This window comes from Cyclopterus lumpus, chromosome 3, assembly GCF_009769545.1.
Source record: "Cyclopterus lumpus isolate fCycLum1 chromosome 3, fCycLum1.pri, whole genome shotgun sequence".
NCBI classification, from domain to species: Eukaryota; Metazoa; Chordata; class Actinopteri; order Perciformes; family Cyclopteridae; genus Cyclopterus; species Cyclopterus lumpus.
In genome coordinates, this window is record NC_046968.1 from 19,906,919 (window position 1) to 19,921,196 (window position 14,278).

A 14,278-nucleotide genomic window follows, 5' to 3' on the forward strand; every position below is an offset into this window, starting at 1 on the left:
ATGTCTGTGTGCTTTGCTCTGCCCCCCTCAGTACCAGAAAGGCAGTTTCATTGTCCTCCTTGTTTTTTGACAAAGCCGCCAGTTGAATCTCGTGATAGTTTAGATCCACAATCACAACAACAACAACTGAGATATTGTAATAGGATTATGTTTCACCTCCATATGTTGCCCATTGTAACATTCCCCATCAGGATACACAGTGTTACCACGTGTGATATCATGTACCTGGCTTACACATGTGATCACAATGAGGTGTGAGGTACCGACTGTCTGCCACCTGTGATGACAACAGGTATTCAAAGTTACCCTCAAGATCCTTTTTTTAGGTACACCTTCCCATCCTGCTCCAGAAAGTGTGCTGTAAAAAATAAAGTGTGCTGTAAGATTGTAAGAGGTGGAGTTACTGATTGATCAAGATGTGATCATGTGAACATGTTTGATGCATCAGTTCCAGCACATTATATTTCCTAAAAAAAATACTTTACCAAGAATCCTTTTATAAATATATGAATAAACAACCAGTCAATTGCAGTTTTGTAGCAGGTCTGATTCAAGGATGGCCAAAGTATGCTGGCAACACTTCAGTGCATCACTGTGGTAGGAAGGCTTTCTATAAGGCTCATTGTTTTTGTTGATTTCTTGTTTGGTTAAACTCATTTTAACTGGATTTTACAGTATGCCACATCCATCCAAATGTATTTGTGTATTTCTCCATGAAGACATGATTACTTTGGTTTGCATAAATTAGATGTCCTGCAACAAGGACAGCTCAGGCAATACTTCCAGACATCACAAGTTAAGAAACAAATTGGGAGAAACTGCAAATGAGCTGCTTATTGTCCTTAAAGTAACTAAAACAACAATTAAGAGTGCCTGTTTTTTTTATTACACATTGTCCATTTTATTATTTTTTTTTCTCGTTTGGTTAAACTGATACACACAGATAAATTCTGAATTTAGAAAATGTGTTTTGAAAATTTGACCATTGAGAGTACATATCCTGTAACTCATTGACACCACCACTGCTCCATTATCCGTAGACGCTTCCAGGACTGTAACTTTAGTTTATGCAAATGTTGCACACAGCAGATGCTAACCGAGAAAACACATTTCTGATCAAGTGGAATGGTCAAGTCAGCATGAAACCAGATTCCTGGGGAACATTTCAGCACCTTGCAAAATTCATTCAGTACAGGTATAGGGTTACTGGCAACCAGTAGTTAATGAGGTTGGCATGTGTGATGACAGACATATATGGAGCAAAGGACACGTGGTTCACCAACACTGACCTTGGACCATGATGTGCTTGATGTATATGACCATAAATACCTCCAGCAGCTGTCTTAGCTAAGAACGTTTTCTCACTGAGAAAGTCTTGTTGCCTCCTAAACACCTGGCAATCAGTTTCAGACCCTTTAATCATGTAGTGAACAAAACAAAATATTGTTTTTATTTTAAACCTCTCTCTCTCTCTTCCATGTTAGCTTATGTGCTACAAGTCAAAGTTGAGATGGAATTGGAGATTCAGCAGTGTGAGAAGACCAAGGCTGTGAGAGAGGAGCAGCTGGAGCGTCTCACTCAGATCTGCCAGGAACAGGCTGTGAGTAACAAAACTAATTTATTCTTTATGTATATGGGACCTCATTCACAACACACACCCATACCTTGAAAAGTTTCTGCACGGGGACTGAGACAGAAGTTCTGCATTCAGCAATATTTTGAAACAAATATGGGAATTTGCAACATGAAGTTAGAAGAATTTTATGGCACGCCAAACTAAGACACAACAAACTCCTCTATGACATTTTGATTACATACAATACTATATGCAATAATTCAAGGATAATTTATTGTAATTATGTTACCCGCTGTTATACAACGAAATGCAATTGTAGGCTAGCCCATTTGCTACAAAAGAAAAACATCTGTCGGAATGTAAACAGCAGCAACAAAATAATGAAGTGCAGCTTGATCCGCGATGCCTCGATGGGGTCTGGTCTCTTTAAAGATGTGGGCACAACATTCACCAACGACCCACTGCTGTGTTGGCCTGAAGTCTTCTTTCATCCATTTTATCTTCCTCCAACTGGACACCAGCCAGGAGAAGACTGGTCAGCGGAAAGCCTTCGGTCATAGCTGGGTTAGCTTAGCTTCCATCTCGGCTCTCCTCTCCTCTTTCAGAGGCATTTGGTCTGGCTGGTTTGAAGATGCCTAAAACCTGCTGCACTTGATCCAAACCCTTCGCTTCCTTCTCTGATGTTGATGAGTGTATCTTTGTCAAGGACCATACATGCTCCAGTAATAAGCACAAACAAACACCACACATTAAAACAGAAAGGTTCATGCTACTGGCCACTACTCTCTACATACTTTTCTTTATCACATACTATACTAGGATATTTTTATGGCATATTAAATACTATGACATGTTCTATGACATTTGTATGACCTACTGTACTATAACGTTTTTAAGATGTAATTGTTATGTTATGCTATGCTTTTCACATTTTGTATGTCTTGCATTTTACTAGAATTTTAAGGACATGCTAATTATGACATTCTGTTGGAACACTATTCTGTGACATTTTGCATGGCATATTGATGACATCTTACTACATATATATTTCTTTACATTTGATTATATTCTATAGTACAACATTGTAAGACATACTACACTGACAGTTTTATTAAGTTTTTTAAGACCTACTTAAATTATAAGTATATTATTAATTATATACTATATACACTATGGTATCTTTTATAATATATTGTTGGAGAAGGGGGAAGTGGATCATGGTGCTGAATGTTTCCTATTGGTTATTCCACACTTTTTTCGACTTTAACAACTCTCCGCTATTGGAATGGATCCACAGCCTCAATTCTGTATGATGGTAGAAATTACAGTGGTTTAGAAGAATGCCACTTTAAACTTAGCCATAGTTTTGCACAATTAATGTATGTTATATTTCATGCCAATAGTAAAAGCACCATTACATTGTAGAAGTATCTCACTCTCAGCTGTATAGTCAATGTATAGTTCATTTATAGTCATATCACCATCCAGTTAAGAAAGCTGACAGAGTAAATGGTTATGGCCTCATAAGCCTATAATACACTGTCAGTTCATTTACCACCAGAGGAGGGCAGCAATACCTTACAAATAGGTCCAGTCCTCCCACCTATTTTATTATGATTCCTCAGAGGACACAAACTCATGATCCCATATGGAAAAAATGCAGGCTAAAATACATATTGATAAATACTTAACCTTAAATTGATCATCTAAGTTCAGGTCTGAGACCAGAAATAAATAATAATTATATAAATTAATTACAATTAAAATTAAAAAGGAAATGATCATATCCTTTCAAGAATCATGTGTATCAAATTGCTCTTCATATATATATAGGCACTAGTTGATACCTTATCCTAATGGTTCATATAAGACTATATGTGAAATATTTGAAGGTACTACCCTGTGCATGTATGATTTGTAAAATCCCCTCAATGTGTTTTCCTTATTTTTTATTCCCTTCCGTTTACAAAATTTGCTGCTGAAATGTTTTCTTGTCAATGGGTTGCATGTATTCTTTCAGCCAGTACACCGGAAATCAATAAAGCAGCTGTAAATCAGTGAAGCTTACATTACCCAACACATCATTAGATAATGCATGTGGATTAAGGCTGAAAACAGCTCACCATTAATAAACCTCTAAACCTACAAGGTAGACAAGCTATGCGTGTCTGGGACGGTGTCACAGTCCCAGAGTATATGTTACTGTTACTTTTCCACTTCATTCTCCCTTGTGCTCTCTCTTCTGTCTTTTCTTTATTACCTTCCCCATCATTTTTTCCATCTCTGTCCTCTTCCCTCATCCTTTTTACGTTCCATTTCTACAGTCACTAACCTGCTGCCTTCCCTCTCTTTTTCTATGCATACACCAACCGTCTCCAGTTTGAGATCAGACAGCTGAGGGCCCATCTAGCCCAGCAGGACCTGGACCTTGCGGCAGAACGTGAAGCAGCCATGCAGATTCATCATGTATGGGGCAAACAGGGCAGGAGTTTTCAGGTTGTAGAAGGCTTGACTCCCGGGGAGTCTGACGATGAGGGTGGCCAGAGAAACCCCAGGGAGCCTCATGTCACTGCAGGTATAGTATGGTTTCCAAAGCAGACTTTTTAGGCACTGGGTTGCTAGATATGCTAAATGTGATAAGGGTTTCTAAACTCTAAAAACTGTGAGAAAATGCCAGACAGTTGAATTATAAAGAATTAATCTATAATCCCTTCTGACACAAATTGTATCTACGAGATGTTCTGCAGGGAGGTTAATGCAGTAGTTTTGAATGAACACAATCATTCACAAACAGAAAATGAATGCATCGATAAGCTTATTTGAATACACACCATGTTAGGTGCAGTGTTTGCTTGAAAAAGCAGCAGGACAAACCAGAAGAGAGGTGCAGCATAAAGTATGTACATAATTATGTGGAACAAAAAGTCTCTAACAGTGTAACATCAGGTGAACTGGATGCCAAAGCAGTGTATAGTTAATCTGGAGCAGTAGCCCTGGAGCATCTTCCAGTACGGGCTCTTAGCCCTCTGTGCTCGCCCACAACACCCATCTGCCCGCAGGCGCTCCGGGATCAATATGAGGGTAAAAAAGCTTTTAGGATCTGGTGAATCCTGGAGAAAACAAGCATGTTCTCTGACACTACGTCAGCTTGCATGGGCTTCTGTCTTGCCCCAACTATCTCTCTTACCACCCCCTTCGTGGTGAGGCCGACCTAGCTATCCCAGACCACTATTTCAGGTACAGAGTGCTCAGTGCATTGTGCCTTGTTCGGGGAGAGTGGGCTCCTGTCAACATCTGTTCCCTTTCACCTGCAAACCACAATAGTGCACCAGGAGGCTCCACGGCGGCCACAATATTACCCCAAGGGCATAGTGGGAAATCTGGCTCTCAGAAACAAGTGGGGCTTTTTACAGAAACATGGTCACTAGGATGAGCACTTTGGCCACAGGGCTCAAGTCATGTCAGGTCAACTCAAATCAAGCAAACTTTATGTGTATTGCTCAATATCGCGCGCTCTCAATGGGCTTCTCCGACATTCGCTCGCATGATGCCATCAAACTATCAAGAACTCTCATCAAGGCAGTGGCCTGATGAGTGTGTGAATGTCAAGGGGAGATAAAAGGGTGTCGTCGCCTTAAACTACCAAACCATGGAGATTTGAAGACCATTCAGTGACAATCAGTGTTAATCAATGATCTAGGAGTTTACTCTCATATACTGACAGAGGATTGTAGCCAAGCTATAACTACAGCAGTGCTTTGAGCTAAATGGTAACATTCATCATCTTTATTTAGAGTGTTGCCATACCAACATTTGCTAGTTAGCACCATAAGTGCAGCTAAGGCAGATGGAAATGTAATTTGCAAGTCAAACCAAATCGATGTCACTAGATGAAAAGTCAGAAGATCGCTAAAGTTATTTTAATTCATCCTAAGAGGCACATGGAAGTCCTTACCACATTTTATGGCAATCCATCTTAGTTATTGAGACATTTTACTCAACACTACAAATGTCAGCCTGATAATGGCCCAAGAGTTACAATTTACGGGATGACCAAAATCTTCATCCTTTGAGGGACCATAAATGTTTTCACAGAGATAGACAGTCCGACTTCGCCATCGGCCCTTTTCACAGCAGCATGTGATAGCAGGGTAAACACAGGTGTAATTAGTGAAATGAATTATGGCCTCATTCTATTTAATTCAATTCAATTTTATTTTGTAAAACCCAAAATCACAAATGACACATTTGCTTATGTCATATGTGTACAGATGTACAATCTGTACACATATGACATCCTCTGTCCGAGACCTCACATCGGAACAGGAGAAACTCCTTTAACAGAGGAGGATCCCTCTCCCCAGATGGACAGAAGTACAATAGATGTCATGTGTACAGAATGAACAACACAACAGAGTTACAACACATGCATATAACAGAAATGATTCATATAATGACTTAGTGTGTCACAGCCATTCCATTGAGCCAGCATGCACAGTTGGATCCCAGGGCCTTGGCCCACCTAAATGGAACAGGGCCATAATTAATGTTATTAATTACGCCTGCGTTTACCCTGCAGTGACATGTCAAAATGGCTGCTGTGAAAAGTGCTTCTTGTATTTGGAATATCTCTCTCTACAGACCCCCAGTGCTACCACACTGCCTGCACTGTCGCCCCTGTGGCTTGTTCACTTTATCTGGATCAACATTAGTTGCTAATCTTCCTCTCACACTACTTCACCCGTGATGTAGAACTGATACCCATCACTATCAGATTTGAACTAAAAGGATCTCAGCGTGCCACCTCTCTTTTTACACAGAAAGATGACAGCCCAGTAACTTGACTGTCACAGGAAGAAGGGCAGAGCCTTTTTATGTATGCTGGACAGACCATTCTTTTTTTTCTTAAGACTCATGTGTTATTAATTGTGGAGTGATTGTCTCAGTCTTGTTTTAGTGAGTGCAATGCCTCCTCTCCAGGGGTGGCTCAAGGATTAATATTTTAGACTGAAAAATAAATGAAATTACCCATCAGAGTCTGCAGCATGTCCCAGGGGAGAGGGGCTAGCACTCAGGGTACTTTGGGTTCGCACTCAGCCAGCGGACAGTGAGCTCAAGACCAATCAAGCGAACAGAGAAGCACAGCAGATCACAGCCATTCACCACACACACTAAGGCCTGCTAGACTGGAGGGATCAGTGCCTGAACAAAGAGCTCCCACTCGCTCTCTTTTTTATTTCCCCCCATTCCTGTCATCCCTGAAACCAACCCCACCCTGTCCCAGTTTATTTGTGGTGCACTAGGGTGCAGCTAATGCACAGCGTAGCACTGCTTGATCCTGACCACTTGACAATGAAGTACCTGTGGCCTGGGGCAAAAGTAATCTCTGTCAATATTATGTTGTAAACATAAGAGATATTTTTCATTTGCACTACTTTGAGTGGTTAACACTGAAACAGACAAAATGGTATGAAATCCAATTGCATTTTTTGCCACACAGAGTATTCGCAGTATGAGTCAGTCACACTATATACCATAATTTGACTGGTCATTTGCTGTAATACACTTGCAATTTATGGTCTATTCTGTATTAAGGTTATATATATATTCATATTTATGTAAATCCATACAGTATTTGATCCATTTCTTGTATTTCTTTATGTATGATCCATTCTACAACCAGACATTGCAATTAAAGCTGTAATGAATTTTTTTTAATAACAGTGATAGATAACATGCATATTATGCATATCTTAGAACAGACAAGAGCAAACACAACAACACATGGCTTTTATCTTGTAGACGTATCAGTCTTATGTCATGGAGGGTGAAGAAGAAAAGAAGGAATCAGATGTATATATCGAGGGAGGAAAGCTCACATGTTTCCAATTATTTTGTGCACAAAGTAGTAATCATATTATGGCGAAATAGAGAGGAAAAATAAAAAGCTTCTGATGCATACAATAAAAAAAACATGCCTTTATTATGGTGGTGTGAGTTTGACCAGATGATGAGGAAAGCATCACATTCACAAATGATGCAGCCAGAGAGTTATTAAAGAGTACAGTCGTAGGGATATTACACATCCTTGTTATGTTTTTTGTATTTAAACATTAAAACATGTCACAGAATGATATGTGCTTGCACTAGAGGTGTTCATTTGTATATGAATTACATTTAACAACATCAGCAACTATAGAAACACATTTGGGTGTTGTTATTCACAACCATTAATAAGGTCAATTAATTTATATATCTTTTCATTATTAACTCAGATCCAGTTGTGCGTGATGACATGAACAACTACATCAGCCAATACTACAGTGAAGCAAGCAGTGGTAAGTTACTGAACATATACTTTTATATATACCTTTCCTTGTACATGTAAATAGAATTACAGAAAGTAAAGCCATGGCTCAAAAGTATTTGTGGGTGGTTATATGGAGGTTAATTGGACAACATTTATATGTTTGGTCATAGAATTGACTGATACAGGTTATCATATTACATGTTGAGATGGAAATCATAAAGTTGAATCTTAATCTTAATGATGTGCTTATGGTGGCTTTTCTATAATGTAATTAAAAAATGCATTCATATTAATGAAAGTACACTGTTAGGTCATGTGTCCACATAGAGCCAGCATCTTTTTCAATAGTTCCCCAAGTGCTACCCAGATCCTGCGGCAGCTTTTTTGTCAGCAAAGGGTTCTATTGGGACACAGGGCCTTATGCACTTGTTGTGTTTGAAGTAAAGAGCGTATTCGTTTTACCTATGTGGTTTGACTTTTTCTAAATGTATGTCTTTCAAGATGCTGGAGCTTTTGGCTTGGGTGCCCGAGTTATCACCATGGCAGCCATAGATGTTCACCTCCCCACCAATCCAAACCCCATTCAGTCAAACCAGATGCTTGCAATGGAGCGGGTGGGAAGCGTGGTAAGTGACATCTCAACCAGCATATCCCGGTCCAGTGGCAGCCTGACGGCTCGCCCACTCAGCCTGAGTAGCCACAACCCGGGTTCATCTATGACAGACTGCAGCAGCAGCACAGCTCAGGACCTCTACAGCACCCATCGCTGCTGTCCTCCATCCTACTCAGGCCAGGACCCCTGCAGGGACCCCAGCATGGTGGTGCAGGAGCTACTCTCCTCTCTCTCGGAAGACTCCTGCCTTGCTCAAAAGGGTCTGGAAGTGGACCCTGTCAACCTTAAGCTTCCCAGTCCTACTGGCTCAGAAAAGGCCAGCCCTGAGCTGGACAACAGAATAAACATCTTCAACCGCAGAAACCAAGAGGAGAGACGAGGCAGGGGGAGGGGTTGTGTACTGTTGCAGACCAAGCCACTGATCCACCTGCAGAGCAGCATCACTGAGCCATCCCTGGAGGAGAAGTACCGGCTCCTGGGACCAGCTGACACACCTCTGGGGCACATGCCTGATACATAAGCTGCATTTACAGAAGTATTTTCTTTGATTTTACTGCCACCTTGTTTGGCATATATCTGAAATCTTGTGGCAGGACAAAGCCCATAAAATTTTTTTCTGTCGCTGTGTAATTTCAATCTTAGCCCATTCAGAGGAAGCTTGAAAATTAGCTTCGAGCTAACACTGATGACTGATGCTCCTAAACTTCATGTGTTCAGAAGTGGAAGAAGTAGAAATGATAATAATAACTCTTGTGCCCTTTGCCATAATGTCCAACCTCCCATGTTCCTCATTGATGGATTTTTTTAAATCTGAAATTCCCTGATATAGCACAACAACGACTATACAACCCAGTATGGGGGGAAGGGCAGCAATGTGTCATTGGACACATTCATCATCAGGAATTCTTACTTTGAATAGGTCCTAAATGCACTCAACTTTAAATGAATTAAAACCAGCAAGGGGTCATTCAAGCCTATACTGAACAAAAACTTTAATTCTGAACCATGTTGCAAACCAAGACATTGTTCGCTGTTCTTAGAATTTCAAGCAGTTAATAGGATTTTTTTCTATTGCATTTTTCTTGTTATTTGGTTTATTTTAATTTGTATTGATCACATTTAAGATAAGACATGCTGTTCTTTGTTTAAACAGCTACAGGGTACATAAGACTGGCTTAACTATACAAACAGCCAATTTTTGTTATTACCTATGCCTTTCTGTCACCTATTTGTTTGATTTGAAACAATGGACCATCATCAGTAGTTATTGAATAGCATTTCTGTTCACTTGTTCAAAAAACATTAGTTGGGTATATTTGTGTGGTTGAAATGAAAAGGTAAGTGACTGGATGCTTTACATGAAACTAGATTGGAGTGCTTGTAGCATGAAAGACATGTGCCCAAAATGGCAAGAAGATTCTTTGCACTTTAATGTTTACAGACACTTTTGTAAACTTGATATGGAGGAAGTTATTGCCAAATGCAGGTGTTGTCATTTGAATGAAAATAGCAAAAATAAAAATTAGTATTTCCTTACCTGTTCTCAGTTTACTGAAATTTAGTAAATCATGTTAAATAACTTGAAGCTGTAAACAATATATCCTGCAACATGATAAAACTGATGTGGCCTCTAATCAAATAATTTCTTCTCACAGGCTCCTCGTTACATGCTGCACCGTACAACATTATTTCATTAGCATCGTCTTTTCATGTGCGTAAAACATTGAGATTTCTAAATTATTTAAGGTTATTAACATTGGAAGACCTGTCAAAACAACTGCTAATTGGTCAAGTCATTGTAAGTGTGTCGTGAGAAGTATCAACCCCCCTAATTACTCTCTCATATCATTAATTCAGAAGATAAACTGCTGTACCATTTTGTTGCTTGTCAAATGTTTACAAGTATCCATAGAGTGTTTTAATTGTTAATAACTATTATGGCTCCAATTAAGCTGAGAATAATATTTGATAGTCAGCGCATTAATATAGCAGCAAATAAGTATTTGCTATGTGAATATGTAATGGCGTAAAGGCTACCTGTGTGTGTTCTAAGCTTCCCCTTGCGTTGATATCTTCTAGTACATATTAGTTCATGTGAGCGGGCCCCACTGGCTAGGCCACGGACGCCGCTTTTCCCTATGCTCATACAGCGGTTACAGAGACCGTAGTACCCACCCTCTGGTTCCCCCTCAGGGGAAACCTGTTAGCTCCGTTAACTTGCTTGCTGTAGTTTGTCCTGTTAGCACTGTTAGCCACCGGCTCAGGTGTCACCATGTTGAGAGCCGTTGAGAGGCAATAGAAATGCCCCCATTCTCATATGTTGCACCTTTAATTTGAAGATCTAGGTTTGAGGATTGTTTGTAACAGCCTTGTTAAATTAATTTGTAAATGAAACAGTGCATATGGTGAACTAAGGTGATTATTACAAATACTGTTGGCACAGAAGAATATTATTAGTGTTATTTTGCAATGATTTTGAGTACAGCTCTTTTTGGAGACACAAAACTGAAGACTCATCGCCGTGAGTAACTCATTTGAAGCCTTGTCACTAAATTAAAATGACACTGACTCTAAGACTTACGCTACAGACCATAGACTAGTTTGGAAACAATACATCACACTAAACTGTTTAATAATGGTTAATGCAGCCCAAAAACTGCATCTTAATCACAAAATAATTACTCTGCAAACTGCCAATGTCATCTTTTCTGGCAATGATGTTTCTATTTAATTTTCTAGAGAGTTTATCAGGGGTATTTACATTGTTAGGGCATTGGAGAAGATTTTATCTCATTTATGGGAATATGAGAGCAAGGAATGTACCCAACTGAAAGCAATTTGAGTGACAACATATACAAGTAATCTTTAGTTTTTGACCTACACCTGACTACTCCTGTGATGCTTATTTAAGTTACATTGAAGTACAATATGTCCAATATGACTCATGTCCATCATAGTTTCCCTTATCACAGGTAAATTCTGAGAGGTAATAATCAGCACCTGTTTTTGTTGTCTTCAGCAGCCAACTGTGCTGTGTGTGTGTTTTGTACATGAAAGTTGATAACCTGGATCCGTAACATTTAGCAATAGAGCCATCACATCAATCTAGTTTACAAAAACAACAATGCCAACCACATGCCTTGAAACAAGTAAATAAATAATGATCTGCTTGGCCCTATACACACACAAAGGAATTCTCTTGAATATGGGTGTAAATCCCTGGCTCAGCCTCTATCTGCCACAGCTGCCTTGATATCAATGCCTCAAGTGAAGGTGCTGTGCCTCCAATCTGAAGCCCTTCCAGCTCAACCAGCCATGTAAAAGAAACTTCCAGCTCCACCCTGAGCAACACCGCCCAGTGATGAAGCTAAATTATTGATACGCTAGTAACTGCGGATTACTGTAAACCAAACGTGATGCCAAATGCCTTTCCGCTAATACAAAGGTCCAAATGAAAGGTGTGCCTAAATGATTTATATGAACCCAATTTGTCAATACGTATCATGCCAGGCCTGTCTCAGTTAAGTGTTCAATTTTGACAGGCAGACTTTGAGCAGACTTTTAGGAGACATGCTAATAAGTAAATTGCTTTTGGGACCTCTCTGACGAATCAAGAGGTACAGTACCTGTCACACTCACAGGACGCTAAGTGAATTAACAGTGACCATTAGACACTTAATAATTAAAATGTTTTAATAATGGCACAGAGGGAGTCACTTTAACTGCATTAACATTACATGATCATTGTTGATTCACATCTACCGACTCTCAGGTACATGATGATAAAGACCTCCTTCCTTTACTTGCAATATAGAAATGAGAATTCTTCATAGTACAATACTCTTATAACAGTGTCACACGCGTGAAAAGACATTGACACAGATGCTGGACTTTTGTGGACAGACAATAGCAGGTGAAATGTGAACCAGTCACATTAACAGTTACAGGTATACAGAAATGAAGTCCAAATATGTTTCACATAGTGATATAGCATTCATGATTTTTTCACATACTATATTTTTACTTTTTTGGCATACAACGCCATTGTTTTTATGACTTTTCTTTTGACATACTATGCTCCAACTTTTCTATGACTTCATTGACATTCTTTTATGACTGGCTTTTTATACAAGTACTAGACATTATATTACTGCACAATAAACCAACAGTTAACATTAAATGAAAACATCAAAACTAAACTATGACTTCTTTGGTTATAGTATACTATGACTTTTTTAACCTGCTATAGTATTATTTGTTTCAACACACTATACTTACTTTATTTCTGGGTATCAAGCTGGAGGATCAAGGACCAAGCAGAGAAATGAGAAAGGCCCAGAGGTGAGTGATCAGACACCCCGAGTTCAATGAAGCATTAAAACATATATTACGAAACAATAAACCAACAGTTAACACTAAATTAAATCATCATCATTTTGGCAAAGGTTATACCACTATGAACACATTATGTGTAGGTAAACTTGCCAGACTAAGTGTACACTTTTCTTAATAAGGCTGGCCTTATTAATTCAGGCTGAGAGGAGGCTAAAATATTTACCAGACACACTTTATTGATACTATTCTAAACTACGACTTATTAAATTACTTTTTTCCCACATACTGTGATGACTTTTCAATGTACTATAAGATTTTTTTTTTTTTACTGTTTTCAATATGCTATATACTATGTTTTCTTTACCATACTATACTTTTTCAAACACACTACAGTATGACTTATTTATGACTCTTTTCAACATATTATAACAGAACTTTTTTTGATATCTTAAAATAAGATTTTTGCATGATTTCTGTCAACATTTTTTTCAACGTACTTTATTATGGACCTGTACTTGTTTTGCGCTTTGAGTGTCTTCCGACCACTCAAAGCGCTTTAACACTATATGACATCATTCACCCATTCATACAGTGATTGGAGGAGCCACCTGCCCATGAGGAGTAGCTAACATTCATACATACATTCACACATAGCTACGGGAGCAATTTTGGGGTCTTGCCCAAGGACACATCGACATGCACTAGCGGAGCCGGAGATCGAACCGCCGATCCTCTGATTGAAGGACGACCCTGCTCACCACTGAGCCACAGTCGCCCACATTATGACTTTTTAATGACTTTTTTCAATATACTATACCGTGATTTTTATATTTGTTTTTTCAACATAATACATCATGTTTTTTGACATACTATATGATGACTTTTTAAAAAACGTTTTTGTCATACTATTAAACTACTATATATTTATTTCCTTTTTTGACATAGTTCAATGAGTTCTTTCTTACTTTTTTTTCGACACTATACTATAACTATTTTCTGACATTTTTTGTCATACTATACTGGAAATGTAATGACTTTTTTCGACATACTATATTAGTTTTTTTTGACATACTATATTGTAACTTTTGTCACTTTTTTGACATACTATACTATACTATATTTCTGGGTCATAAGATAGAGGATCGAGGACTGAGGAGACAAGCAAGCACACAATTGAGATATGAGAAAGGCTTAAATAAAACAAACATTAAACCCTTTGATTGTGTGTCTTATTACTTTTAGCAGTCAATATTCAATTTAGAATTTATTAATTACTCTTTTGACATTCTTTACTTTGACTATAGCTTTTTTATGACTTTATAAACACTATACTATACTATGTCTTTTTCATATTGTTTTGGCTTTTTTGGCTGACAACTTTACTATTTTTGCTCCCTCTTACAGCTCTCATAGTGTTTTTGGTAGCAGCAGGCAGCTGACTTCA

General features: G+C 38.6%; 1 protein-coding gene across 1 annotated transcript in view; it reads left to right on the forward strand.

Moving 5' to 3' along the window:
• The window catches only part of LOC117728218 (transmembrane protein 266-like), a 45,798-nt gene extending 35,761 nt beyond the window's left edge, over nucleotides 1-10,037 (forward strand). The window contains exons 8-11 of the mRNA XM_034529020.1: nucleotides 1,485-1,600; nucleotides 3,956-4,151; nucleotides 7,852-7,914; nucleotides 8,388-10,037. Of these exons, the coding sequence (XP_034384911.1) occupies nucleotides 1,485-1,600; nucleotides 3,956-4,151; nucleotides 7,852-7,914; nucleotides 8,388-9,019 (1,007 nt within the window). The 3' untranslated portion in view covers nucleotides 9,020-10,037. The remainder of the gene's footprint in view (nucleotides 1-1,484; nucleotides 1,601-3,955; nucleotides 4,152-7,851; nucleotides 7,915-8,387) is intronic.
• The last annotated feature ends 4,241 nt before the right edge of the window (nucleotides 10,038-14,278 follow it).